The sequence below is a fragment of the Lepidochelys kempii genome, chromosome 16 (genome assembly GCF_965140285.1).
Source record: "Lepidochelys kempii isolate rLepKem1 chromosome 16, rLepKem1.hap1, whole genome shotgun sequence".
Taxonomy (NCBI): domain Eukaryota; kingdom Metazoa; phylum Chordata; order Testudines; family Cheloniidae; genus Lepidochelys; species Lepidochelys kempii.
In genome coordinates this window covers 24,049,925-24,076,684 of record NC_136395.1, presented here as the reverse complement: position 1 = coordinate 24,076,684, position 26,760 = coordinate 24,049,925, and the positions used below count along the sequence as shown (strand labels likewise).

The 26,760-nt window shown below is 41.2% G+C and overlaps 1 protein-coding gene across 6 annotated transcripts in view; it reads left to right on the top strand.

Moving 5' to 3' along the window:
- RAB14 (RAB14, member RAS oncogene family) overlaps positions 1 to 26,760 on the top strand; it is a 34,438-nt gene that overhangs the window by 5,141 nt on the left and 2,537 nt on the right. For 2 of the 6 annotated variants that reach the window (XM_073314974.2, XM_073314973.2), the window contains 6 exons: positions 9,334 to 9,392; positions 14,430 to 14,483; positions 16,183 to 16,360; positions 22,460 to 22,526; positions 24,392 to 24,479; positions 24,842 to 24,872. In XM_073314974.2, the coding sequence (XP_073171075.1) occupies positions 9,341 to 9,392; positions 14,430 to 14,483; positions 16,183 to 16,360; positions 22,460 to 22,526; positions 24,392 to 24,479; positions 24,842 to 24,872 (470 nt within the window). In that variant the 5' untranslated portion in view covers positions 9,334 to 9,340. Of the gene's footprint in view, positions 1 to 9,333; positions 9,393 to 10,922; positions 11,153 to 11,204; positions 12,337 to 14,429; positions 14,484 to 16,182; positions 16,361 to 22,459; positions 22,527 to 24,391; positions 24,480 to 24,841; positions 24,873 to 26,760 lie in introns of those variants that run through there. The other 4 variants (XM_073314972.1, XM_073314976.1, XM_073314975.2 and 1 more) reach the window with 4 other exon arrangements.

The following is a 26,760-nucleotide window of genomic DNA, read 5'->3' as shown; positions in this document are numbered from 1 at the left end:
ACCAGTTACTCCCATGCAAACCCATTCAGGGCAGTGGAGTTGTGCAGTTATAAATAAGGGCCTAGTTTGGCCTGCAGAAAGTATTACTAATGGTAGTACACATGATGGGAAAATAATCTTGACACTTTGCGCTCAGGATGAGTTTCCATGACTGCCTGTTTAGCTTCTTGTTTTGTTTTAAACAGATCAAACTCTGCTTGGAGATCAAGAAACACACATGCAAACCCATGATGCCATTTTATGTCACTTTTCAGAGTAGAAGTGCATTATCGTGCTATAGTCATAGTTGGAGGGTATAGTTTCTTTCTGGAGCTTATATGGGTGTGTGAAGCAGGTGTGTTTATGTGACTCTGATGGGAACCTGTACCCCTAGTAGGCACATAATTACTGAGACGACATTATGTCTAATGCACATCAGTTATAACTACTGTTCAGATATACTGCTTCAATTATAGCTCGCCGTAACCTGATTTTATCTAGGGGCTGCTCTACACTGGCAGTGCTTTAACATGGCTTGTGTAGGCATGGCACGGTGCTGCGGGAGAGCTCTCCCCAGCGCTCTTACACCCATCTTAACAAGGGGCATAGCTACCAGCGCTGGGAGCCCGGTTCCAAGCGCTGGTGCACTGTCTGCACTGGTGCTTTACAGCGCTGAAATTTGCTGCACTCAGGGGTGTGTTTTTTCACACCCCTAAGCGAGAAAGTTGTAGCACTGTAAGGTGCCAGTGTAGACAAGTCCTAACATGAGTAACGACTAGGCCACTTTCAGAGTGTAGGAGATGTAAGTAGTAACTACATGTTGCTACACTTATGTAGGTAAAAGGGGTTGGAGTAGCACTAAGTTGTATGAAGACAGGAAGGCATATTTGAGGTTGCTTTAGAGTAGTTTTGTGGGAGCAGGAGAAACAGACTTTACATTGAACTGTGTCCATGTAAAACTACTGTTGATAAATTGAGGTGGTGGAGAGTGTAAATCATCTGTAGACCACTTTTTCCTTGAGGATTTAATATAGAAGATAGTACTCAGATAAGTCATTAAATACATTACTGTTCACTTCTATCCTAGGACTTAGTAAACACTTTACAACTCTCAAATTAAACTTCTCACAGGATTGTAAGAAAAAGCCTTTATGGGTACTTAGTCTTGGATTTTTAATTTTTTTTTTTTTTTAACCATGTTACTGCTCCTGCAGCAGCGCTTTGAAGTACGAGTGTGGTCACGTGCAAGCGCTGGGAGAGAGCTCTCCCAGTGCTCCTGGTAATTGGGGGGGCTCCGATCTCCTGGTGCGCTGAGAGCCTGTTTTCAGAGCACTTTAAAGTGCTAGTGTATTGCTGTGCTCAGGGGGGTGATTTTTCACACCCCTGAGCCAGCAAGCTAGAGCGCTATAAAATGTAAATGTAGCTAAGCCCTATGTCTGTACAGTGAAGTCCTGACCTGCTTATGGCCTTTAGTTACTAATGCCATGTATATGGTGGTGGAACACTGCTACTAACAAAATGTAGGTTAAATAAACTAAATCTTTTTTAGATAAGGGCCAAAGATCTAAATCATGTCACCTTTTAAAAATATTGATTATGCTTTTTCAGTTATAGATAATTATGAATTATAAACATTTTTAAATGCCATTACTTAGTGGGCTATCTTATTTGAATCATACAGTACTGCTATATGCAAAAAACAAAATACTGAAATTAAGGCACTGATCCAGTAAACATTTAAGCAGGTACATAACTTGACTTCAGTGGAACTAATCTTGTGTTTATAGATCAGCACATGCATAAGTGACTGCAGGATCAAGGCTAAAATTGTTTTTTTTTTTTTTGGTCTTAGGGCATAACTATAGCTGAACCCCTTGGTAACAGTGACTATAATATAATTAATCTTGGCATCCAAAATAATACAAAAAAAAATCCACCACGGTAATATTTAGCTTTTAAAAAGGGGAACTACATAAAAATGAGGATGTTTGTTACGTGGAAAGTAAAAGGAACTATCAGAAGGGTTAAATGCCTGCAGGCAGCATGGGGACAACTTAAAAAAAACATAATAGAGGCTCAGACTAAATGGATACCCTAAATCAGAAAGTACAGTAAAAGGATCAAGAGTACCACTATGGCTAAACAGCAGAGTAATGGAGACCATTATAGGCAAAAAAGCATCCTTTAAAAATTGAAAGTCAGATCCTAGCGAGGTTAATTGGAAGGTGCACAAGAACTTGAGAAACAACTTGCTTAAGAAAAATTCTTAATGTGGTTTTTTTTAATAAGTACAAATGGAGTATGTCTACACTTTAATTAAACACCTGCAGCTGGCCCATGTCAACTGAATTGGGCTTTCAGGAACAATTGGGAAAGGGACAAAGTATTATAATGCCTCTATAAATCCATGGTGCAGTCACACCTTGAATACTGTCAAGTTCTGATCACCCCATCTCAAAAAGGATATAGTAGAACTGGAAAAGGTTCTGAGGAGGGCAACAAAGATGATCAAGGGTACGGAATGGCTTTGATCTGAGGAGAGACTAAAAAGATTAGGGTTGCTCAGCTTAGAAAAGACAACTCGGGGAATATGATAGAGGTCTATAAAATCATGATGTGGAAAAAGTGAATAGAGAAGTTATATCTAGGAATGTAAAATATTAAGCAGTTAACTGGTAAGTATTACTCTTACCATTAACCCACTGTAACAGTTAACTGCCTGGTCGTGGGTCTCGAACAGGTTCTCCTGCAGCAGAGAGGCCATTTTGGGATGCTGGTAAGACGTGACTGGCAACCAGGAAGGAGTGGGCATCACGAGAGGTCACTGGGAGCCCTGCCTCTTCTTCCAGGGGCCAGATCAATGATAATGCTCTAGCCCAGCTGCGGGGGGCAGCTAACCAGGCCGGGGGAGCGTGTTTAGATCTGTGGGGGCCCCGTCAGGGGGTAAAGTCATCTCCAGTCTCCCCCATGCCACTGAAAGGGGTTCGGCTGTGGAGGCGGACAGCTTGCTGGTCAGGGAAGGGAAGCTGCTGCTGGGGTGGCATGGAGTGTCTGTGGAGGCTGCACTGGAACAAACTAGGTACCTGGGGCCCCTCTCCCTTTCCTTGGGTACTGAGGATGCAAAGGGGGTACTGGACCCTCTCAACTCCCCCGGGCTCTCCTGGCTAGGCCTGTTGTGTCACCTGCTCACCCCCCCCCCCCCCCCGAGCTCAGCTGCTCTTCCCCATCTATCTGGGGCAATGGGGGAGAAGAGATGCAGCATCCTAGGAACAAGGATCCTGCCTGAAATGGAGAGAGAGAGAGAGAGATGCCTGAATTGGTTAACAGATATTCCCACAATACAAAATCCAGGGGTCACCTGGTGACCCTAATATACATCAGGTTTAATACAAGAGGAGCTACTTTGTCACACAATCCACAGTTAACTTGTGGACTATATTGCCATTGGAAGTTGTGATGGCCAGAAGTATAACTGGGTTCAAAAAAGAATTAGATAAGTTCATGGAGAATAGGTCCATTAGTGGCTATTGTCAAGGACGCTACACTATGCTCAGAGTATCCCTAAACCTCCAGCTGCAAGAGGGTGGGACTGGATGACAGTACATGGATCACTCAAAATTGCCCTGTTCTGTTCATTACCTCTGAAGCATCTGGCACTGGCCAAAGTCAAAAGAGAGGATGCTGGGCTGGATAGTCAATTGGTCTAACCCAATACATCTGTTTTTATGTTCCCCTTAATATCTTGCTCTTTTGCCATTATTATGCACAATGACATCTAGGTCTCTCTGTGTATGATTAGTTCACACTGTTCTTTCCAGTGTACACTGATATCTTCAGACTACTTACAGAGCAGTCAAGTATGACAATCAGCTAGTCTTGATGAGGCAATCTAATTATATAAATTTGTTCCTTTAAAAAAAAAATAAAAAAATTCTGCCTTAAACTAGTGGTTTTCAACCTTTTTTCATTTGCAGACCCCTAAAATTTCAAATGGAGGTGCAGACCTCTTTGGAAATTCAACTTGTGGTGTGCGGACCCCTAACACAGGAATCTTAGAAAACTGACTGAACAGAATTCAGCTATAAATGTTGCATGTGCTTGGCATGGCATTTGATGTAGCGTGGAAAAGGGTGCTGAACTGTGGACTTCTATGGTGATGACGACAATTCCGTGTTTTGACCTCTAAGTGGGGATATTCACGTACTCTTGATCAGAAAAACAGAGTGCTTCTTTTGGGATCTGAAACTTCATTTTCATAGTCAACTTTCACAGATTCTTTAGACATAGTCTTTGAACCCCCAGATTAAATACCACTGCCTTACACAATGCAAACTTTAAAGAGACCCAATTAAATGTAGAGTCTGACTTGCATGTTGCTCATTCTTTAGAGATTTAAGACAATAAAATGAGAAGGAAGTAAAATGGATGTTTTGTACTTGTTTGTTTAATTCCTTAATTGTTAGTAAAGTTTCAGATTTAATAGATTCTTTACAAAAACAAGTTTCACATAGAATTCTCATCTATGCTGAAGAAAGTTTAGGGCCTTACTGATATCCTGTCTGTTGCATCAATTTTGTGTTGAACAACTTTTCATTGTTAACACTGACATTTCCAAACAAAATTGCTTCAAGAACTGCCATACTGGGTCAGACCATTGGTCTCTCTATCCCAATATCCTGTCTTGTGCAGTGGTCATTACTAGCGCTTCAGGGGGATCATACAAAACAGGGCAGTTGGAAAAATTCTCTCCCCCCCCACTTTCCCTCCCAGCTTTTGGCAGTCAGAGCTTTAGGGCCACATTCCTGAGCATCTTGGCTAATAGCCATTGATGGACATAATCCTCTCTGAACTTATCTAATTGTTTTTGAACACAGTTGCACTTTTGCCTTGGCATCATCCCATGGAAATGAGTTCCACAAGTTAACTGTATGTTGTTAAGAAGTACTTGTTAGTTCTAGATCTGTTGCCTATTAATTTAATTGAATGACACCCCCCCCCAACCCTGTTCTTGTTATGTTTAGGGGTAAATAACAGTTCCTTATTCACTTTCTCCATACCATGACAGAGGTTTATAGAATCATGATTATCTGCCCTCCTCCCCTTAGCCTCCAGTGGATTGTTTTCTAAGCTGGAAGAGAATATTGAAATCATGCTGCTATTCTATAAAATTGCTGGTACGCTTAGTCCTTTGGTAGTCTGAAGTCTAGTGTACACCTTCCCAAAGAACATAGTAGTAATAGAAAAGGTCCTGGGAATGGCAATGAAAATCTTTTTGAATGGCATTAAAAAGACTAATACTAACTAAACAGTGGACATAAGGCATAACGCATGATAAAGCTGATAAAAGAAAACTAATCTATGGAATGCTGTCTTCATTCCTACTACACTCTTTGCCAACCAACATAAAGGATTAGACATTATGATCGATAGTAGTAGTTAATCTTAGGATAAAAAACTTATGGCCTGACAAATCTTTTGGTATACTTAAAATAGCTTAATTGCTTGGGGTTAAGATTTCCCCTCGCCCATGTTTTATCCACATTCATTATAGGGACTTTTACAGCTTCTGAAGTATCTGATAGTCCACTGTTGGAGATAAGATAGTGGCCTAGTAGGGCACTCTTTTGTGTTCTAAGTAGCGATCTAACTTTTAGTTGTATAAAAGTGACTATATAACTCATCAACAAATTAGATGCTAATTTCAAATTGGAGTTACCTGTATTGGACCAAAACGCTTTCAGACATCTGGAAATGGTTAACTGAACCTGGCTTGATCTTAAATTTGATCTGATAGGCTCTTGAGTGGTCATTAAGATCTTTAACTTAGTATCTCAATTGTACATTCAGAAGTATTAATTGGAATGGCAATTCTTTAGCTACTTTATGTAGTGTACTATTTCAGTATTGATTAGACACTTGTAGTGTTACTGATGTGTAAATGGTGATTCACAGTATGCATCTGAAAGTTTTGTGGCTTCATAATTTATCCATTGATATATTTGGGAATTGGCCCTGCTTTGAGTAGGGGGTTGGACTAGATAATCTCCTGAGGTCCCTTCCAACCCTGATATTCTGTGATAGACTTTTTTGAAGTGATTTTATAGCACAAATGTAAATTGATAAATGCTTTTATGTGTGTGTTAAATCTTAAGGTATATTTTGATCAAGAAATATTTGACTTAGGCTTTGTTTCTGAAATATCTATTCTTGATGAATGCTCCAAATATTTAAAGATTTAAAAATTAGAAGGAGTTATAACTTTATCTCTGGTCTAGTCTACACTTAATGGTTTTGGTGGCATGGTTAGAAGTGTGCGTGGGGGGTGGTAATTGCACCACAAATTGATATCACTATGCTGGCAAAAGCCTGATGCCTGATCTACACTTAAATTAGATCAACCTAGTGAAGTTGCTCAGAGCTGTAAAATTTCATGCCCTAACACCCAATATAGACGCGTCTAGGTTGATAGAGAATTCTTTATGTTGTCCCTATATACTATAGTGGGAGAAAAAGCAGTAGCCAAACTTAAATTTATTCTGATCTTGTTAGTTCAACAAACCTGTTAAGATTTTTCTGACACTGAATGGTATTGCTCTTGGGACTCATTCTGCTTCCTTTCCAGCATATAAAACCTGGAAGATGCAGTCAGAAAATCTGCAGCATCAGGGTGTGTCCACACTGGAAAAGCTGCACTGACATTGAACTCTTTATGTACTTGGAGCATTAACATTCATCTGACAGTGAAGTAATCTTTTTCTAAATATGATGATCTTCAGTATCACTGCACATCCAGCAACTGGTGGTGTAAGCCTGAAAGAACTTGAGCCTTTTATGTGAAAGGACAAAGCTTGATGCTGAAGTTATAGCCCTACATCAGTGGGTTGTTTGACTCCCACAATTGCTCTTCTACCCAGTACAACAACAAGAAGTACTGTCCTTGCAAAACTACTGCCTTGCACTGCTTTCAGACAGTCTCTGGAGGGGGATCTAAAGTCTTGTTCTGAGAACTATAGTCTGGGGTGGAAGGGGAAGAAAACTATTGTCCTGACCATCATTTCCTCTCCAGTTCTCTCTCTCTCTCCTCTCCCCTCTTTCCCCCTCCAACCAAAATAGTGCCAAAGGTGCTCTGAGCTACTGCAGAGCATCTCATCGTGGAAACTTGCCTTGCTATTACATTACCAGAATAACTTTGTGCAAAAACTCCTTTGGGCTATCTAGGCTTAGTTTAGGCCTAATAGAATTTAACTTATGATGTTTTAGATAGTTTGCTTAGCTGCTTGGGGTACATGGAGTGGAAGTTGCCTAATTCAAGAGACCTGAGAAAGGTAGAGAAGTGCTGTCTGGTTGGACAGAGGGGAAAGGGGAACTTCCTCTGAATAAAACAGCTGGGGAAGGGGAAAGTCCCTGGTACTACCATATCTTGCCTTGCACACATTAAGACCTTTAAGCTATTCTTACCCCACCCCTTCCCCCCAAAAGTCCCTGCTGGAGTCTCTTCCTTCTGTCCTTCCTGCTGTGCTCTAAACTATTGTCCACACCATCTTTTTGGATTCACACTGTATGCAGTTCCTGTTAGACAGTCAACTCAGGCTTTTTCCTTACCTTGAGTGGTCATTAGTTTGGATTAGTTTCCTTTTTTAGGTGAGTAAGAAGAAGTGTTTACTATGGTATATATCAAAATGCCGTTGAACTGTCAGCATTTCTGTAGTGTTCCCCACTGATTTTACTTGACTGATTCTTTTAATATATAAACACACTTGTCCTATCTCCATGAGTTGAAGTTGCACTAACTTGTAATATGACTTAAGTGGGCTAGAGATCCAAAACCACTAGTTACATAGAGGGATATCTGACATGCGGGGGGTAGGAAAATGAGTAAGTGCAGAAGATGTTGAACCAATGAATACTTAACATTTAGTCATATGGGTGAGCAGCACTATCCTCATTTTAAACGGGTGGCTGGGGTGGGTAGGAAATAAGATGTATGAGAAGTGCCACTAAGGGAATTAATGAAGGGACAAGGCTGCCAAGGAAACATCTGAGCAGGACTAGAACTCCGACATAGCTGTACTTTGAAGTAGTAAAAGGAGTCTTCAGTGAGGCAGAGGAGTCATTCATAAATGTTAAACTCACAAGAACTATAGTTCCAGTTTTTAAGCAGATATTTGAAATTGTTTAGATCCAAAAATTGCATATATTAAAGGTAAATAATGGCAATCTAGACAGAACTAAGCATTCCTTATTCCTATGTATTTAAACTTCCCAGAATAATTCACCTTATCTTACTTAGTATACCATTTATAGTAAAGTTTAAGTAAAAGTTAATTAACAGGTTGATATGATATAAAATGATCAGTTCATGTAAAAGTAGTCAAATTACTGAGGCTTGTTCACTGCTGTCTGGCTGACAAAGCAACAATTATTGCCCAATTTCCTGAACATCTGACCTGTGGCTTAAGCTCTCTCAATGACTGGGTGTAGGAAATCTAGACTTCTTACTCAACAGAGCATGGGGCCTGAAGTAGCCTTCTCTATAAACTAGAGTGAGCAGGTTTAGCTGACTTAAAATATGCAAATCTGTAGTGTTTATCTTTGGAAAACATTCTGTGGTATACTGTAATTTAAGTTATTTGTAATGGCAAAATGGTGGTTATGGCTTTGGTTCAAATCTTAAAGTGCACTTTTTTTTAGAAAAGCTTTTGGGACTTCAAAGGAGGTGTTCTAAATTGTAACTAGCACTGTATTGTCAAACTGAGACTTCTCCACAAATGTGGAAGTTGGAATGTCCTATTTTCTGTCAAACCATCTGCACTAAAGAATCTGATTACACCTCTACCCCAATATAATGCAACCTGATATAACATGAATTTGGATATAATGTGGTAAAGCAGTGCTGCGAGGGAGGGCGGCTGCGCATGCTGGTGGATCAAAGCAAGTCCACTATAACGAGTAAGAGATTTTTTTTGGCTCCCAAGGACAGCGTTATATCAGGGTAGAGGTGTATATTATACACTCCCATTAGTGCCAGAAGCTGCTTGAGCCTTCTGTATGGAGCGGCTAGACTAGTATTTGCACTAGTTAAAATTTGTTCATGGAAGTCCCTGGTGCAGATAGTGCTTCGTAATACATGACATGGAAGGGCCTGTTACTGGATGTCTTGTGTTCTGAGTATTTGCATCTCTTAATCCATTGGCTGCATGGAAATGCAGTAGAAGTCTGAGATTGGAATAAAAGGATAGCTCAAGAAAAAAATGCACTCATTTTATACCCTTCAGGGAGAAGGGATGTATCTAAATCAGCAATACAGCTTAACCATTTAAAACCACTGATCTATTTCTTTTCTTTTTTTTATAGTGCCACAATGGCAACTGCACCTTACAACTACTCTTACATATTTAAGTACATCATTATTGGTAAGTATGAAATTGAAAAATGTTTTTACTTTAAAAACACATGTTGGGATAAATACTTGCTTACAGACATTCTAAAGTGTATCTGAACTTTGGGTGAGTTCCTACTGAAAGGAAATCTTCCTGTTAAGTGTGTATCTAGAGCAATGTTTTTCATTATGTACACTTCACCTTGCATCTCCTATTGTTTCTACTCTTTCTCCAGCCCCACAAAACTTCATCTAATGGAATATTGTGTTTTAAAGTTAAAGTGGTAAATATGCGCTATTTACTGAAATCCACCTTCCTTTGCTTTCTGAGCACCGCTTACCAGGCGTAGTTCTAATTGGATTTCATTGTACCTCCCCCTCAAATTCTTATTTCTAAGGCCACAACACTTAGCTCTAGTTTTCTGGTGCTTGTTAAAAGTTGTGCTGCAAATCACATGAAGTTTAACTGCTTATGGGATGGAGGGGGGAATCTGGGAAACATGCAAACTCATTTCTATAGAGAACATTGAGCCAGTCTGCTGCTTGCTCTGCTTTAAAATTAATGAAGATAATATTACTACAGTACTGGTATAATTGTAGTTATCTGCTTTATTTTTTGTAGCTGGATTATCCTGCTACTGTTTGTTGATATGCACAGTGGTTGCTTTCTAAGGCTAGAAAAGAGAACAGTCCAAACAAGGCCATTGAAACAAAAGCATACTCGGTAGAGTGTAATTGTCTCAGCAGAAAGCACTACACTGAAGACACACTCTTCCCAGCGAAGACCTGTTTGTGAGCTGGTAGTGAGTGCAAGTTCAGTATTCGTTCCCTTAGCAGGGTGGGCTGTATTCTGGTGCAATCTTACAATACAGAAATGTTTGTCAATCCCAAAGGGTTAGTGACTGTAGCCCCCATTTTTGGCTATTCTTGGTCTCCAGTATACGCTTTCACAGTGTAAAGGGCTTGAAGGTAGCCAGATTCTTTGCTTTTTTTCCCCCCCCTCTTACCATGTGTAGGTGGCTGAAGGGTAGAATGACTTAAATCACCAATTTTAATCCTGAATTAAATCAGTGTTTCTTCCTAGATGATTTAAATTGATTTTAATCTTGTTTTGCATCTCTACTGTCAGTTTTCCTAGAGAGGGTTGATTCTCATTGGTTGGCATAATTTGGTGGTTCTCTTGTTGACCAGAAGGATAAACTATAATTGCTTGATAAGTATACAGATGTAGTATAACATGCTTCTCAGATGCTTAGTTTTTAGTATTTTAGAAACTAGAATGATACATTTTTTTCAGTAGATAAATTTTTTAATTTTAATCTAGTGTTGCTGCATTTGGTGAAAATTGGAATTCAATTAAATACAGACATTTTAAAACTGTTTTTATTAAATTACCTTACATATGCTGGTTACCTACTTTTTTTTCTTGTCAACACATTTTACATTTTAAAGCTGCTTTTATTAAAAAAAAAAAAGTGAATTGAATGTTTCTGGTAACTATGGCCTTCAAGATTTTATAACTAGTAAATCTTATCCTCACACCTCATTTTTATTCATAGATGGGAAGAGAGAAAACAAGCTTTCCTGCTTTCTCAACTACAATTGGTTTCTCAACTTAAAACTGAACTAGTTGAATAGACAGAAATGAAGAAAACATTCTCTCTGCACCTGCAGAAGAGGCTAATGCTGCCAAAAGTTGGTTTAGCACTTCAGCAAACTCTGGCTCCAGATTCTTGGCCAGTGACTTCTACCAGTTCAGTGGTTTGACTCTCTTTAAAGCTTTGGAGCAATTGGGTACTGCTTTAACATTGTTTTTATTTAAATGATTTTAATAGAGCATAGTAAGCTTAGGACTTAATCTAGGTTGTCATTTAAAACCCCCCCTCCCCCCATTTTTAAAAGTGTTTAATTTAAATAAAATTAAAATGTTGGGTCTTCTGAAAAATACTTCTTCTTCTTCTTTTTTTTTTTTTTTAAAGCCATCCTGGGTGGATGTGGAAAGATGCTGTAAATCAGCTCCCGCAACTGCTCTAACTTGTATTGCAGACAACAAATCTACAGACAGCCCAGAATTTGGGAGGCACAAAGGTGTATCTCCACTTTTAGATGAAAATTTCAGAATTTGGGCCATTGTCTTTTATTCTGATGTAGCTTATCTTTATTAGGAAATTGGTGTTCATCTCAGCCTGGGAGAAAGCTTTTGTGTACTCTGTACTTTTGAGTTCCAATTAAAAAACAAAACTAAAAACTAATCCACAGTCACAGTCTGACTAAGAAATAACTGAAGTGAACGTATGTACCTGCAATGGGAGACTTCCTGTTCACATTTACAATACGACCTATGAAACTTTTTTGTAACAAATACATGTTAGGTACGTTGTACTGCTGAGTTTCACTGAGTGGCATAGTTCCAGGATTGCACAGGCAAACTTATGCAAGTGCATGGTTAAATCAGAATAATGATTTCTATAACCCTCTCTAAAATATGCCGCTGCTTTTAAATGTCCCTGTCTTAAAACTGCAACTTTGTATTTTAAAAAAAAAATAAAAATAAACAGATTACTGCGGGTACCAATGCCTGCAGTGCAATTTATGGGGAAGAGAGGCTACAGTGGCTTTAAGTCTCCTCCTTCATTCTCTCAAATGCTAGTGACCTGGTTCAGTCCTTGGTGCAATTTGGGCAGCTCTGGAGGTTCTGCTCACCCTAATGCCAAAACCTACAACATTCTGCCTATGCTGGGGAAATCCTCCCTTGGCTAAATGGCTCTTCCAATACTTTATGCTGCTGCAGCTGCATAAAAGGGGCACAGTTATGTGTGGGGTATGGCGGGGAGGAAAATCCTTAATGTTTGTCAGTTGAACTTGGAACCCACAGCATCAAAAAACAAATTTTGTTTCTTTTCATTTATAAAAAACGTAACTGAGAGATTAAGCTGCATAGTCGCTGGGGCCAGCTGCTTGAGGACATATGATTGCAGGTACTAGGCCCGTACACTCCTAGGGTGTCTTTTGACTGTAGAGTGTCAAAATTAAGTTTACTACGAGCACCTTATCTTGACCACAAGAGATGTGTGGAGTATTGTGGGTTATCTATACTGTCGCATTTAAAATTATAAGCAAACTAGGGAAATATCTAAATGAAATGACAATGAGGCAGGTGCACAGCTGGATGAAAGACCATATTCAGAATAGTTACCAATGGTTTGCTGCCAGACTGGAAGGACATATCCATGGGGTCCTGCAAGGGTGTCTCTGATCCAGTACTATTCAGTTTCATTAACAACTTGGATGATGGAGAGTAGGCCTATAAAAGTTGTAGACAACACCACACTGGGAGGGGTTGCAAGCACCTTGGAGGACAGAATTAGAATTCAGAATGATCTTGATAAATTGGAGAATTTGGTCTGAACTAGAGATGAAATTCAGTAATGACAATTGCAAAGCACTACACTTAGGAAGAAGAAAGTCAAACACACACACACAACCAGTTTTCCCCTTTGTAGGCAGCAGTACTGTAGAAGAGGATCTGGGAATTACAGTGGAACATAAATATGAATCAGCAACATGATGTAGTTGTGAAAAAGGCAAATCTCATGCTGGAGTTTGTTAATAAGAGTGTTGTGAGACACAGAATGTAATTGTTCTGCTTTACTCTGGACTGTGAGGCCTCAGCTTGCATAATGTGTCCAGTTTTTGGGCATCATACTTTTAAGAAAGCTAGTCTAGAAGAGAGCAATGAAAATATGAGGCTTGGAAAAGATGACCTTCAAAGAAAAGTTGAAAGAGTTGTGTATGTTTAGTCTAGAAGAGAAAAGGCTGAGCAGGGACTGAAGTCTTCAAATAACTGTCCTCTAGCAACTTTTAAGTTATTCATTGTTCTACCCTCGCTAGACGTGGGGAACAAGAGGTAATCCTCTCAATTTGCAGCAAGGGAGATTTAGGTTGGATATTAGAAAAAACTTCCTAACTGTGAGGATAGGTAAATGCTGGAACAGGTTATCAAGGGAGGCTGTGGAATCCGTTATTAGAGGTGTTTTAAAAACAGGTTAGAGACAAAAGCTTATTGGGGATGGCCGAGGTTTACTTAATCCTGCCTCAGTGCAGGAGAATGGACGAGATCAGGGGTTCACAAACTGGGGGTCGTGACCCCTCAGAGGGTCAGGAGGTTTACAGAGGATGGTCATGAGCTGTCAGCCTCCACCCAAAACATACTTCACTCCAGCATGTATAATACTTTTAAATATTAAAGGTTTTTTTTAAAAAAAAATTCATAAGGGGGGCGACCACACGCAGAGGGTTGCTGTGTGAAATGGGTCACCAATACAAAAGTTTGAGAACCACTGGACTAGATGATCTCCTGATGCTTCTTCCTGACCTGTTTCTTTTTATGATTATCACAGTAGGATTGGGCTCGCTGTGTTGCTTATACAACTCTAAAGGGTTTTGTGTAGATGACTCTGGGGGCAGTTTTGCCTTAAAGGTGTGCAAATCAAGGTTGCTATGAGATCCTTGATTGTTTCTTTGTTCTCTTTAAAACAATTGATCATTTAGTTCTGTATGTGAAGCACACTGCAATGATTGGGCTGAAGCCTAATACAGGACTAACATGACAGTGTAGCAGCTGCCTCACACTTGCTCAGCTACTGGAAGATGCCTAACTTCTGGTGTAAAATGTTTATAATTAAAGGTCTCTGCTCTGTCTGTCAGTATGGAATTTAAAATTTCTGTTGCCCTTCTGAAAGTTGCAAATAACCTTGGTATCTCTCCCACTCAGTGTCTAACGGGTCAGCTTTCTGTAGGACCTTGCAAACCTCAAATAGTGATATCGCATGAGGCTGTAACCTGAATTCCTTTCCTTTTGTTTATTCCTTGGACGCCTTTACTACCCTATGCCTGTGAACAAAGCTATAGGGAAAAGTACTGTTACCAGGTGCACTGTGAAGCATCTTGTGCATACAGGCATAGCAAAGCATGGTCCAGCAAGGCACTTGCGTATTCAATGTAAAGTTTGTCAGATGTTTTTAAATTGAAGCCATTGTTACCAGTACAGTAACTGTGTTTTCTGTAACAGGGGACATGGGTGTAGGAAAGTCCTGCTTACTTCACCAATTCACAGAAAAGAAATGTGAGTATCTTCATTTGGAGCCTCTGTTTGAACTGATGGTATGCTTTCTCCTTCTTTTTCCTGCTTCCCTAGTTCTGAAAGCTATTTTCCAGCATGCATGAGTTCCTTCGGGTGCTTCACCCATTACAAATAGGTAGACTAATCATAGTCAGAATGATGAAGATAGAAGCAAATAGTTATTTAGCATAGTCTGCTGCCTGTCAGGTCATTTGTCTGTCCACATGTCTGGAGAGTGAGTTCTGTGAAGTAAAGGCTATAGCATTCCCAAAACATAGACGGGTATCTGTAACAGGCATGGTGCTGGGAAAGGTCGTGCTACATGATGGCTTCTGAAAGTGTGCTACTAAACTTCAATCACAAACTCCACTTGAAAAATATTCCTACACTTCTTTGCATTGGTATTTGGTGAGAGTAGAGCCTCTGTTGGAATGCAAAAGCTCACTTTGAGAGGAGTTATACTTTTGACATTCAAAGTGGGATACAACTGCTAAAAATCAAAGGCAGCCTCTTACAGGTTTAAGTAACACTGGAGTTAATTTTATAGCTTGATTGTCATGAGTCACAGCTGCTGCATCTGCACGATACATGCTCCTTAAGGAGTGTATATGTATCTGTTTTATAACTGCAATGTCCTTTTTCTCTTCTGTGTTAGAGATGTGGTATATGAGCATTGACTCAAGTGTTGCTTCTCAGTTCTGAAGTTTTGCTAGTTTCGTTTCTTCAGTGGTGGTGAAAGTTTGTTGTGGCTCTTAATACTGTCTTATCCTTTCCATGCAGTTTTCTTATCGTGGATAAAGTAGCTTAGTTTTCATGTCCTTAAGCTTGCAAAGTAGTTACACAGCTTTAAAGTGTGCTTGTGTGGTGAGAACTAGGGCTCTGAAAGTGACTTTCCAGTGTGAATAGGGTAATCAAAGGTAATACCAAATCTCTTGCATGTGGCCTGACTTTTGAAGAGACCATCAGATTTTTTGAGAGAATGCTTTAAGTATTTTTAATTCATCAAAAGTTCTGTAAACTTGAAGCAATAGAACTTAAATTTTGAGCACAAAGACAGGGCATAAACTGATCTCTAGCGGGGATTAGGAAGATGATTTTCCTTTTGACAGGTTATCCTAGAACTGTCTTCTGACATGTTTCTTAAACCTTCCTCAAACAACAGTTACAGGCAAGTCTTCAAAATGTGATACTAAACTGGATGGATCTCTGGTGTGATCCGGCATGATCACTCCTATAGTCATGTGCAGAGTTTTTAACCGTCTGTTGGAAATTTATAAACTTCATTGAATTATTTCAAGTCATGGTTAGTCTCTCTAAGCCTTCAAGTTAAAGTTGTTTCCACAAGGGTTGGTTCTGCAGCCACCTAAACTGACTCAGTTACTCAACTTGTAGTGCCAAACACCTTAATGTTGCATACTTTTGCAACTTCCATTAGGAATTTTCTGATTTATGAATTGACCATTCTTAAATGTTTGGCAGTGCATTAAAACTATCATTGGTTATTTCCTGAACACAATCATTCAGTGCTGTTTAAATTAAAAACAATTTACTGTTATAAAGCGGGTTGATTTAGATTAGTGTTCTCTTCTCCCTCTTCCCCCCCCCCCCCATATGAAAGATGGCATTACTAACTCTTCCTCTGTCAGAGGGAGAAGACTTCTAGTAGAAAGATGTGAACCTCTGATTTATCTTTCTATAACAGTTATGGCTGACTGTCCCCACACAATTGGGGTCGAATTTGGTACAAGAATAATTGAAGTTAGTGGCCAAAAAATTAAACTGCAGATCTGGGACACAGCAGGACAAGAGCGATTTAGGGCTGTAACACGAAGCTACTACAGAGGAGCAGCAGGAGCGCTCATGGTCTATGATATTACTAGGTAAGATATTGTCTGAGTTTTGTCAACTGTAGTTATAGCTAAAATAGAACATGTGGTATGACTACCAATTTATTTCCAAGCCTATTTGGGACACTGCTGTACAATGTCACTACATAGTATATGACTACTTTCTCTGGGTCTCAGTCCTCTTGGTTTTCTAAACTAGTCAGGTATCTGGATAGTGGATTTTCACCCTTCTTATGCAGCCTCTCCTTTATTTCCCTCCCTTCTACAAATGGCTGTTTAAAAAGTAAAGCACTGGTAGTTTACTTTCAAATTGACTTTGGTTAATAAATGTGAGACTTCAGAATCTGAGTTCTGCATAAACAAGCTTCTCCTTGGAAACGTCTGTTATTGACTCTCCCCCTTCAGGCATTGTGGTGTTACTGCATTCTGCCAACTTATTTAAACTATCTTACCTGAAAGGTGGTTCTGTGTCTCTTAATATTTCAGGGTATGGAAGTTAGTTTTTTTTTTATTTTTATTTTTCATGATGGGGATATGGGAATATTCCCAGACTCAAGTTGTCTACCCTGGAGATAGTATGTAGTAGAATTCTGGGATACGGCATTCTGTTACACAGATCTATTAAAAAGCTGCTGGCCCAGGGGTGGGCAAACTTTTTGGGCCGAGGGCCACATCTGGGTGGGGAAATTGTATGCGGGGCAGGGGGTTGGGGTGCAGGAGGGGCTGCAGTGTGCAGGAACAGGCTCAGGGCAAGGGATTGGGGCAGAGGAGGGATGTGGAATATATGAGGGGGCTTAGGGAAGGGGGTTGGGGTCCAGGAGGGGTGCAGGGTGCAGCTGGGGGCTCAGGGCCGGGGGTTGGGGTGCACTGGGATGCAGGGTGCAGCATGTGGCTCAGGGCAGGGGGTGTTGGGGTGCAGGGTACAGGACGGGTTTGGGCTCCTGCCCGGTGCCGCTTACTTAAAGCGGCTTCGGGGTGGCAGCGGTGCGCCCTGGGGACAGGGCAGACTCCCTGCGTGCCTGCTCTGGCCCCACGCCACGCCGCTCCGGGAAGCAGCCGGCACCATGACTGCACTGCCTTTGCCATGCCTCCAGGTTCCCGGGCCAATGGGAGCTGCAGGGGGGCGGTCCCTGGAGGCAAGGGCTATGCATGGAGCCCTCTGCCATACCCCCAGCCCCCCCAACATGGTGCCGGTTGCTTCTGAGAGTGGCGCAGGCCCTGCGGCACCACAGGGGGTAATTCCGCAGGCCGGATCCAAAGCCCCGAGGGCTGGATCCGGGCCACGGGCCGTAGTTTGCCCACCCCTGTCCTGACCTGTTCTTGAACTCTCCCATTTATCGGTAGTCTTTCAAACAGAGGTGGCCTAGCTTTCCCTAAATGGGAAGGAATACAATAAATAGTGAGTAGCTAGCTGCTTGTACACACTCAAACTCTGTGTAGTCATTTTTTTTATAGCAAAGACTTGGTATTTTGAAGATGTAGTAATTTCCCTGTCACTGAAACAGTTTCAGAGTAAAACTAAATATCTTCAGGGTCTTAACTAATAGTCATAAATTACATTCCCAACTGCAGCTACCTTTCTTTTTGCTGTATAATCTGTAATTGACTTGCATGTAGGTATACCAACGATATACATTTTATCAGCACGTTATATTCAGTATAAGGAAAAACTACTGAATATTCATGGTCAGGTTGCAGATGAATGAATGTCTTGTACTCTACATGCTTCTCTAAGTGGTGGTGGTTTAGAATCACCTATTTAATACCTTGTTACACATCCCTTATCTGTGTGTATTTAGAGAACTGAATTTTTTTTTGTTATCCATTAAGAAATGAATGGTGGGTTAAAAATTTAGAACAATGAATAAAATGATGCAATGCATGGAGAAGCTGTGTTTTGAAACTTAAGTTGCATTGCCATGTAGAAATGATTAGAGGGTACTCAGCACGTGTCTGATATAGCTCCGTTTAGAGGCTGGGAATGCAAGGTGTTTCTTTTAGAAAATGGTTAATAGGCTGTTCGCAGGGTAAGAAGAACTTTGTGAGTTCTTTCCAAAATAAGGAGCAAAGCATACAAAAATCTTCTTCTTCCCTGCAGGGATGCAGGCATACACCAATTAGGCTCCCTCAGAGGAGGTCATTGTCATTTCATGGCTTTGATTCCACGGGCAATCCAAATTCCTCACAGACCAGGGCATACCAACTCAAAGCAGCACCAGACCCTGCCAGAAAAGATGCAAAACTTGCAGACATATCTCTGCTGTTACAATGATCACCCACCCCCACTTTTCAAGATCCATAGATCCTATGCCTGCCCATTACAACATGTGGTGTACTACATTTAGTGCGCTAAATGCCCCAATAATTATGTGGGTGAAAATAGACAATCACTATGCTCTTGAATTAACTCTCACAGGAAAAGAATACAAAAACACCATATCCCCTGTGGATGAACACTTTGTTCACAAAGCAGTCACTCTGACCTATCAGTCTTCATCCTCAAAGGAGGCCTGCACAACACTTTCAAAAGATGAGCCTGGGAGCTTAAATTCATAACTGTTCAGTCCATGATTTTTAGTGTCTCAGACACTGAATTTATGGCTTACTACAACAATCTGTAACCCATTTAGCGCTCTCCCCCCCTTGTCCTATGCAGAGGTGTTAACAAGCCGCTTCACCTTGAACAGCCGCTTAGAATATAAGAAAAGGAGTACTTGTGGCACCTTAGAGACTAACCAATTTATTTGAGCATAAGCTTTCGTGAGCTACAGCTCACTTCATCGGATGCATACTGTGGAAACTGCAGAAGACATTATATACACAGAGACCATGAAACAATACCTCCTCCCACCCCACTCTCCTGCTGGTAATAGCTTATCTAAAGTGACCACTCTCCCTACAATGTGCATGATAATCAAGGTGGGCCATTTCCAGCATAAATCCAAGTTTAACCAGAACGGGGGGGGGGGGGGTAGGGGAAATAGGCTACCTTGCATAATGACTTAGCCACTCCCAGTCTCTATTTAAGCTTAAATTAATAGTATCCAATTTGCAAATGAATTCCAATTCAGCAGTTTCTTGCTGGAGTCTGGATTTGAAGTTTTTTGTTGTAGGATAGCAACCTTCATGTCTGTAATTGCGTGACCAGAGAGATTGAAGTGTTCTCCGACTGGTTTATGAATGTTACAGTTCTTGACATCTGATTTGTGTCCATTTATTCTTTTACGTAGAGACTGTCCAGTTTGACCAATGTACATGGCAGAGGGGCATTGCTGGCACATGATGGCATATATCACATTGGTGGATGTGCAGGTGAACGAGCCTCTGATAGTGTGGCTGATGTTATTAGGCCCTGTGATGGTGTCCCCTGAATAGATATGTGGGCACAGTTGGCAACGGGCTTTGTTGCAAGAATAGGTTCCTGGGTTAGTGGTTCTGTTGTGTGGTATGTGGTTGTTGGTGAGTATTTGCTTCAGGTTGGGGGGCTGTCTGTAGGCAAAGACTGGCCTGTCTCCCAAGATTTGTGAGAGTGTTGGGTCATCCTTCAGGATAGGTTGTAGATCCTTAATAATGCGTTGGAGGGGTTTTAGTTGGGGGCTGAAGGTGACGGCTAGTGGCGTTCTGTTATTTTCTTTGTTGGGCCATGTCCTGTAGTAGGTGACTTCTGGGAACTCTTCTGGCTCTATCAATCTGTTTCTTCACTTCCGCAGGTGGGTATTGTATCAATGCCTGATAGAGATCTTGTAGGTTTGTCTCTGTCTGAGGGGTTGGAGCAAATGCGGTTGTATTGCAGAACTTGGCTGTAGACGATGGATCGTGTGGTGTGGTCAGGGTGAAAGCTGGAGGCATGTAAGTAGGAATAGCGGTCAGTAGGTTTCCGGTATAGGGTGGTGTTTGTGACCATTGTTTATTAGCACTGTAGTGCCAGGAAATGGATCTCTTGTGTGGACTGGACCAGGCTGAGGTTGATGGTGGGATGGAAATTGTTGAAATCATGGTGGAATTCCTCAAGGGCTTCTTTTTCATGGGTCTAGATGATGTCATCAATATAGCGCAAGTAGAGTAGGGGCGTTGGGGACGAGAGCTGAGGAAGCGTTGTTCTAAATCAGCCATAAAAATGTTGGCATGCTGTGGGGCCATGCGGGTACCCATAGCAGTGCCGCTTGATCTGAAGGTATACATTGTCCCCAAATGTAAAATAGTTATGGGTGAGGACAAAGTCACAAAGTTCAGCCACCAGGTTAGCCGTGACATTATCGGGGATAGTGTTCTTGTCGGCTTGTAGTCCATCTTTGTGTGGAATGTTGGTGTAGAGGGCTTCTACATCCATAGTGGCCAGGATGGTGTTATCAGGAAGATCACCGATGGATTGTAGTTTCCTCAGGAAGTCAGTGGTGTCTCGAAGGTAGCTGGGAGTGCTGGTAGCGTAGGGCCTGAGGAGGGAGTCTACATAGCCAGACAATCCTGCTGTCAGGGTGCCAATGCCTGAGATGATGGGGCGCCCAGGATTTCCAGGTTTATGGATCTTGGGTAGTAGATAGAATATCCCAGGTCGGGGTTCCAGGGGTGTGTCTGTGTGGATTTGATCTTGTGCTTTTTCAGGAAGTTTCTTGAGCAAATGTTGTAGTTGCTTCCACAGTATGCATCCGATGAAGTGAGCTGTAGCTCACGGAAGCTTATGCTCAAATAAATTGGTTAGTCTCTAAGGTGCCACAAGTACTCCTTTTTCTTTTTGTGAATACAGACTAACACGGCTGTTACTCTGAAACCCGCTTAGAATATGTTTCAGAGTAGCAGCCATGTTAGTCTGTATCCGCAAAAAGAAAAGGAAGACTTGTGGCACCTTTAGAGACTAACAAATGTATTTGAGCATAAGCTTTCGTGAGCTACAGCTCACTGCATCGGATGCATTCGGTGGAGAATACAGTGGGGAGACTTATATACACAGAGACCATGAAACAATGGGTGTTACCATACACACTCTAAAGAGAGGTTTCAGAGTAACAGCCGTGTTAGTCTGTATTCGCAAAAAGAAAAGGAGTACTTGTGGCACCTTAGAGACTAACCGATTTATTAGAGCATAAGCTTTCGTGAGCTACAGCTCACTTCATCAGATGCATATCGTGGAGTGATCGCTTAAGGTGAGCTATTATCAGCAGGAGGGAGGGGGAGGGAGACACTTTTTGTAGTGATAATCAAGGTGGGCCATTTCCAGCAGTTGACCAGAATGTCTGAAGAACAGTGGGGGGTGGGGTATAAACATGGGGAAATAGAATATGTGCTAATTACTTATGCTAAACAATCTGTTGCACCTTGGGTTTAGTGGTGCTCCTGGGAGTACCTTTCCCAGACCTGAAGAAGAGCTCTCTGTGGCCTTAAAGTTTAAGCTTCTCTCTCACCAACAGAAGTTGGTCCAATTAAAGAGATTCCCTCACCCATCTTGTCAGTCCAAATTCCCTTCATTTGAGCAAGCTCAGCTATTGATCTGCTGAAGAATATACAGTCCGATAAGAGTAAATATTTTAATTGTTTTTAAAGGAATAGTTAATACAGAACGATCAATGAGACTTAATGGTTTAGAGAAAAAAAGCAACCTGAAGGTATTGCCTGTCTTCTAAGCAAAGAACAAACTTAATGGGCATTGCCCAAGATAAATCCTCATACATTTGGGGCACAGTTGAAGGCACATCCTTGTCCTTAAGTGTGTGGTTTCATGTCCAGTTTTTCTGCCGCCTTATACTTTCTCTCCATCTCATGCATCCTAATTCACTGAAAATAAGTCTTACTTAAAGAACGCAATCTTATGCAGTGTTACCTAAGCAGTATTCTACAGTGCAGTATTCTTTGAGTATTAGATAGGAAATCCTTTAATGAGTTTAATACAGCACTGTGTCTTAACATGTTGCCCTCATGGAAAGCAGTAATACTGCATCTGATGTAGCTGGCCTATGCTCCAGAGTTCGTGCTGCTTCATGGGTTAGCTGAGTTGCTTAAGTTCTGTTCTGAATTCAGAACAGAACTTATCACTTCATCTCTGGGACAAACCTATCTTAAACACTAAAATTCTGAAAAGTGTACTATTGGGAGTAACTACATACTATAGTTAAATCCTCCTCACTTGGCTCTTCACAGAAGAAGCACATATAACCATTTAAGCAGCTGGTTGACAGATGCAAGGAACCTCACCAATCCAAATACTGTAAGTTGGACTGCTTTTTATGTTTTTTAAAAACTTATTATCCCAAAGCAAGAAATACATTTGTTTCAACCTTGGATTTCCTTGATACATGGTGGTAATCTTTTAAATAAACTTACAGTGTGCTGTCCTTGATATATGGCTGCTATGAGTTTATTCCAGGTTTTCTACTCCTAGCTTTAGATCTTAATATTGAACATACATTTGACTTTGTTCTGCCCCTCTTCTCACCACAACTTGTTGCTTTTAAACTGAAAGTTTAACTTGTCCTTTACTTAGTAATAACTTATTTTGTTCTTCTCAATTTGATTGTGGGTTTAAATCTTATCCAAAGGAACTACCCAGTATCTTTCTTCCAGGGTTCTCTTTTCCCCTCTTGGAGGCCAAAAGACTTTCCAGCTCCTGTAGTGTGGTTCTAATCTTATGTCTCTCTAATTAAAATGCTTTGTAAGGGTTGGCCTACACTACAGGGAGGGGAATCGATCTAAGTTACGCAACTTCAGCTGCGTGAATAACGTAGCTGAAGTAGACGTACTTAGATCTACTTAACGTGGTGTCTTCACTACGGTGTGTCGACAGGAGAGCATCTTGCGCTTCTCATTGAGGTGGACTACTGGAGTCGATGCTAGAGCGATCAATGGTTGATTTATCATGTTCATACTAGACATGATAAATCAACCCCCGCTGGATCGATCGCTGCCCGTCGATCCAGCTGGTAGTGTAGACAAGACCTAAGACTTCATATTTGTTTGACTCTGAAAGTCAAGCTGTATTCTTTCAGTTAGAGCATTTCTGATTGCAGAACTATCCCTTTCCTACTCTTGTGTTGCCTCTGCAATATTTGTGGGTTTTTTTTAATGTGCATTCAAATCAGCAGATGACTCTGAATACACACGAGGTAGTTATGAGATAGGACTGCTTCAACATAGTCATGTTTTAGAATAAAACTGTATTTTTCACAAGCCCTCAGGCCATGGGAATCCTATAGTGGAGAAGGGTTGAATGTGGCATCTGGAGTTCCTATCATTCCTGTCTTTATGGTGGAGATGTCGCTAGAGAAACAAGATACTATCACTAGTCTGCCCTACTTGCTAGAGTAAGGGACTGTGCGTGGGTGACCTGTCCCTTAAACTTTTTGGGCAGTGTCTTCAGTTTTACTGAGTCTTGCCTATCAAACGTAGGGTGACCAGATGTCCTGATTTTTATAGGGACAGTCCCAGTTTTTTTGGGTCTTTTTCTTGTATATAGGCTCTATTAACCCCCTCTCCCCCAACCCCCGTCCCGATTTTTCACATTTCCTGTCTAGTCACCCTGATCAAATAAATGGGTCTGCCTGTTTTTTGGGGGAGGGAATGCTCCTAGTTTAGGGACAGACAGCGGTAGCAATGCTGTATGAAAGCTTGCCGAGGTCCTGGACATCTGCAGACCCTCTGATCTGGGACAGTTTGTATCAACTTCCTCTTCCTGGGCAGAGGAGGGGAGGAGGTGCACTTCCTACTGCTTAGCTGGCTATCTTAGGGCTTGTCTACGCTGGCACTTTACAGTGCTGCAGCTTTCTCGCTCAGGGGTGTGAAACACCCCCCGAGTGCTGCACGTGTCAGGGCTGCAAAGTGCCAGTGTAGACTGAGCACTAGCACCAGAGCTATTCCCCTCGTGGCGGCAGGTTGTTTTAGAGCGCTGGGAGAGACCCTGTGAGTGCCAAAGCACCTCTCCTATTTCTCCCGGGCAGGGGTGCGTGAGAGAGCTGCCATTATTCTAATGTCGCGCCTTGTGGAGGAACCCTTTGCTTAATAGTAACTTGTTTTGGAGTTGGGATTAAAAGGCAATTGAACTGTTTTCCAGGCTAATATTTTTCTGTTCTGAACCAGGTGATAATCCTCATAGGGAATAAAGCGGATCTGGAAGCACAGAGAGACGTTACATATGAAGAAGCCAAACAATTTGCAGAAGAAAATGGTGTGTTTTGTTTTTCTTTTGTGGTGTTACGTTTCAATGAGGTTAGAGGTTTTAAAGTGAACCTTCTGCATTCGTAACTGGAAGCTGTTTAAAGCACACTTTTCAAAGTAACTTAGTTGTATATAGAACTTCTACTTTGCCTCAAATAGTCTAACTTGGTTTAGCTTAGTACTAGGAATGAAGTTTGCGTATTGATGTTGTACTTAAAAAAAGAACCTTAAATACTTTCAAAAGTATTATTTAGTATGAAACTTCAGTGGGCCCTCACGTGTTTATCTCAGGATTCAAACTTCAGTGACGACAATATGGTTCTCTTGAGGTATTTCATGTACCCTAACAATTTCAATTTTGTTTCTAAATAGGGTTGTTGTTCCTTGAAGCAAGTGCAAAAACGTAAGTGATAGGCCTACTATCTGATACTAAAATGTTTAGGTTCCCTGGACTTCATCTCTTTGAGCAAAAAAACCACACTTCCCAGAGAGACATTCTTAAGTTTAGTATACATTTTCATAGAGGGACTTAATCTGTGGTTTTGTGGGTGAAAGTGAACTTGATTTTCTCAGGTTAGATTGCAGTAAAAATATCATCAGGAGATGGGGGAATAGAGCATGCCTAGCTTCATCTTAACCTTAACTTGCAATAACCATCTTGTTACTCTGCTTTTGGGCCATCTTCCAAGCAAACAGTTGCTGAATTGTGATGGGCTGGCATTTAAAAAAACAAAACAATGTCCAACTGGAAACTGAAACTACTAAACTAATTTCACTTAAGACCTCACGCAACCTTCCTCCATCAGAGTTGCACTGATAAAATGGCGCACTTTATTGTGTGTGCTTTAGGCTGCAAGCTGACTTTAACTGATTAAATTACACTGGTCTAATTGTGCAGCTTCCTCATTTTAATGACCCTGCAGTTCTGTAGTGGTCGGAGTTCAGACTTGAAGTGTGAAACTTCTCCTGTATGGAGTGTGCAGTGCACTTGCATCTGTACAAGGCTATGCAGCTGCATGACGTGCTATTGCTGGATTGGGGTGATGCGATGCCAGAAGCTGCTGTAGGGAGTTTCCTTTTGACCTCCCCAAAAGAAGAGGGTGACAAATTCTTCCCCTTAACCACCGAGGACAGGACAAGAAGCAATGGCCTTAAATTGCAGCCAGGGAGATTTAGGTTAAATATTAGGAAAAACTGCCTGTCAGGGTAGTTAAGCTCTGGAACAAATTACCTAGAGAGGTTGTGGAATCTCCCTTATTGAAGGCTTTTAAGAAAAGGTCGTCAAACACCTGTCAGAGATGGTCTAGAAGAGAACACTTAACCTTGCCTCAGTGCAGGGGACTGAACTAGATAACTTAGCCAGGTCCAGTTCTACATATCTGGGATTTCTATAATTTATTTTTATAGGAATTGAGAGATCCAGTTGACCTATATATTTGTGTTCTCACAGTGCGGTAAGCCTATATGGCTTGGCAAGTCTAGCAACACTCTTAATAGAAACCAGGCCTACCATAGCACCTTGCAGAACTAACAAGGATAGGTTTGTTTTTTTTAAATTCAGGGGCTTCACTAATAGCATGTCACTGTACAGATTATAAGGGCTTCATGCTCTACTGTGCTCACGCTGGCAAAACTTCTCTAGCAGTTGCTAATGGAGCTGGTTGGAAAACTTAAAAAAAAAATTCATTGCAACTTGCTGATTTGTCAGAACCGTAACGTTTTGTGGGTCTTGTCTGTTTTGACAGAATTCAGCTGGGAATCTGCCTGCTGGGGAGAACAGCTTCAGGCTCGCAGCTTGGCAACCTGGGCTACCAGAGTGCCCTGCTCCAGTGTAGGCCATCAGGCACGCTGCTCCAGTGCCAGGTCTGCTGGTAGAACTGGGCAGAGAACAATAATTCTCTTTTTTGCTGAGAATTTTAAAACTTTTTTCTTTCAAATTAGAATGAAACCAAATTCTGAAATCTCAAAACCCTCCAAACCAGAACTACAGTTCTTTGCTCACGTGTAGCTGCTAGCAGTGAGACCTTGGAGAGGATATCACAGCTGATCAGTGCTATGCGACAGGTGCTATGGTAGATGATGCAAACTCAAAAAGCAAGTAAACCCTGACTTAGAAAGATTTACAGAAACTAATAGATCAGTTGATTGTGCCTTTTATTATAACTGTCAAAATCATTATATGAAAATGCTCGGGGGGGCAGGGGTGAAAAAGCCCATCTCTGTTGTGCAGCCTATTTTAAAACTGATGTATTTTTGAAGTCCAACAGTACTAATGGCTAATCTACTTCAAG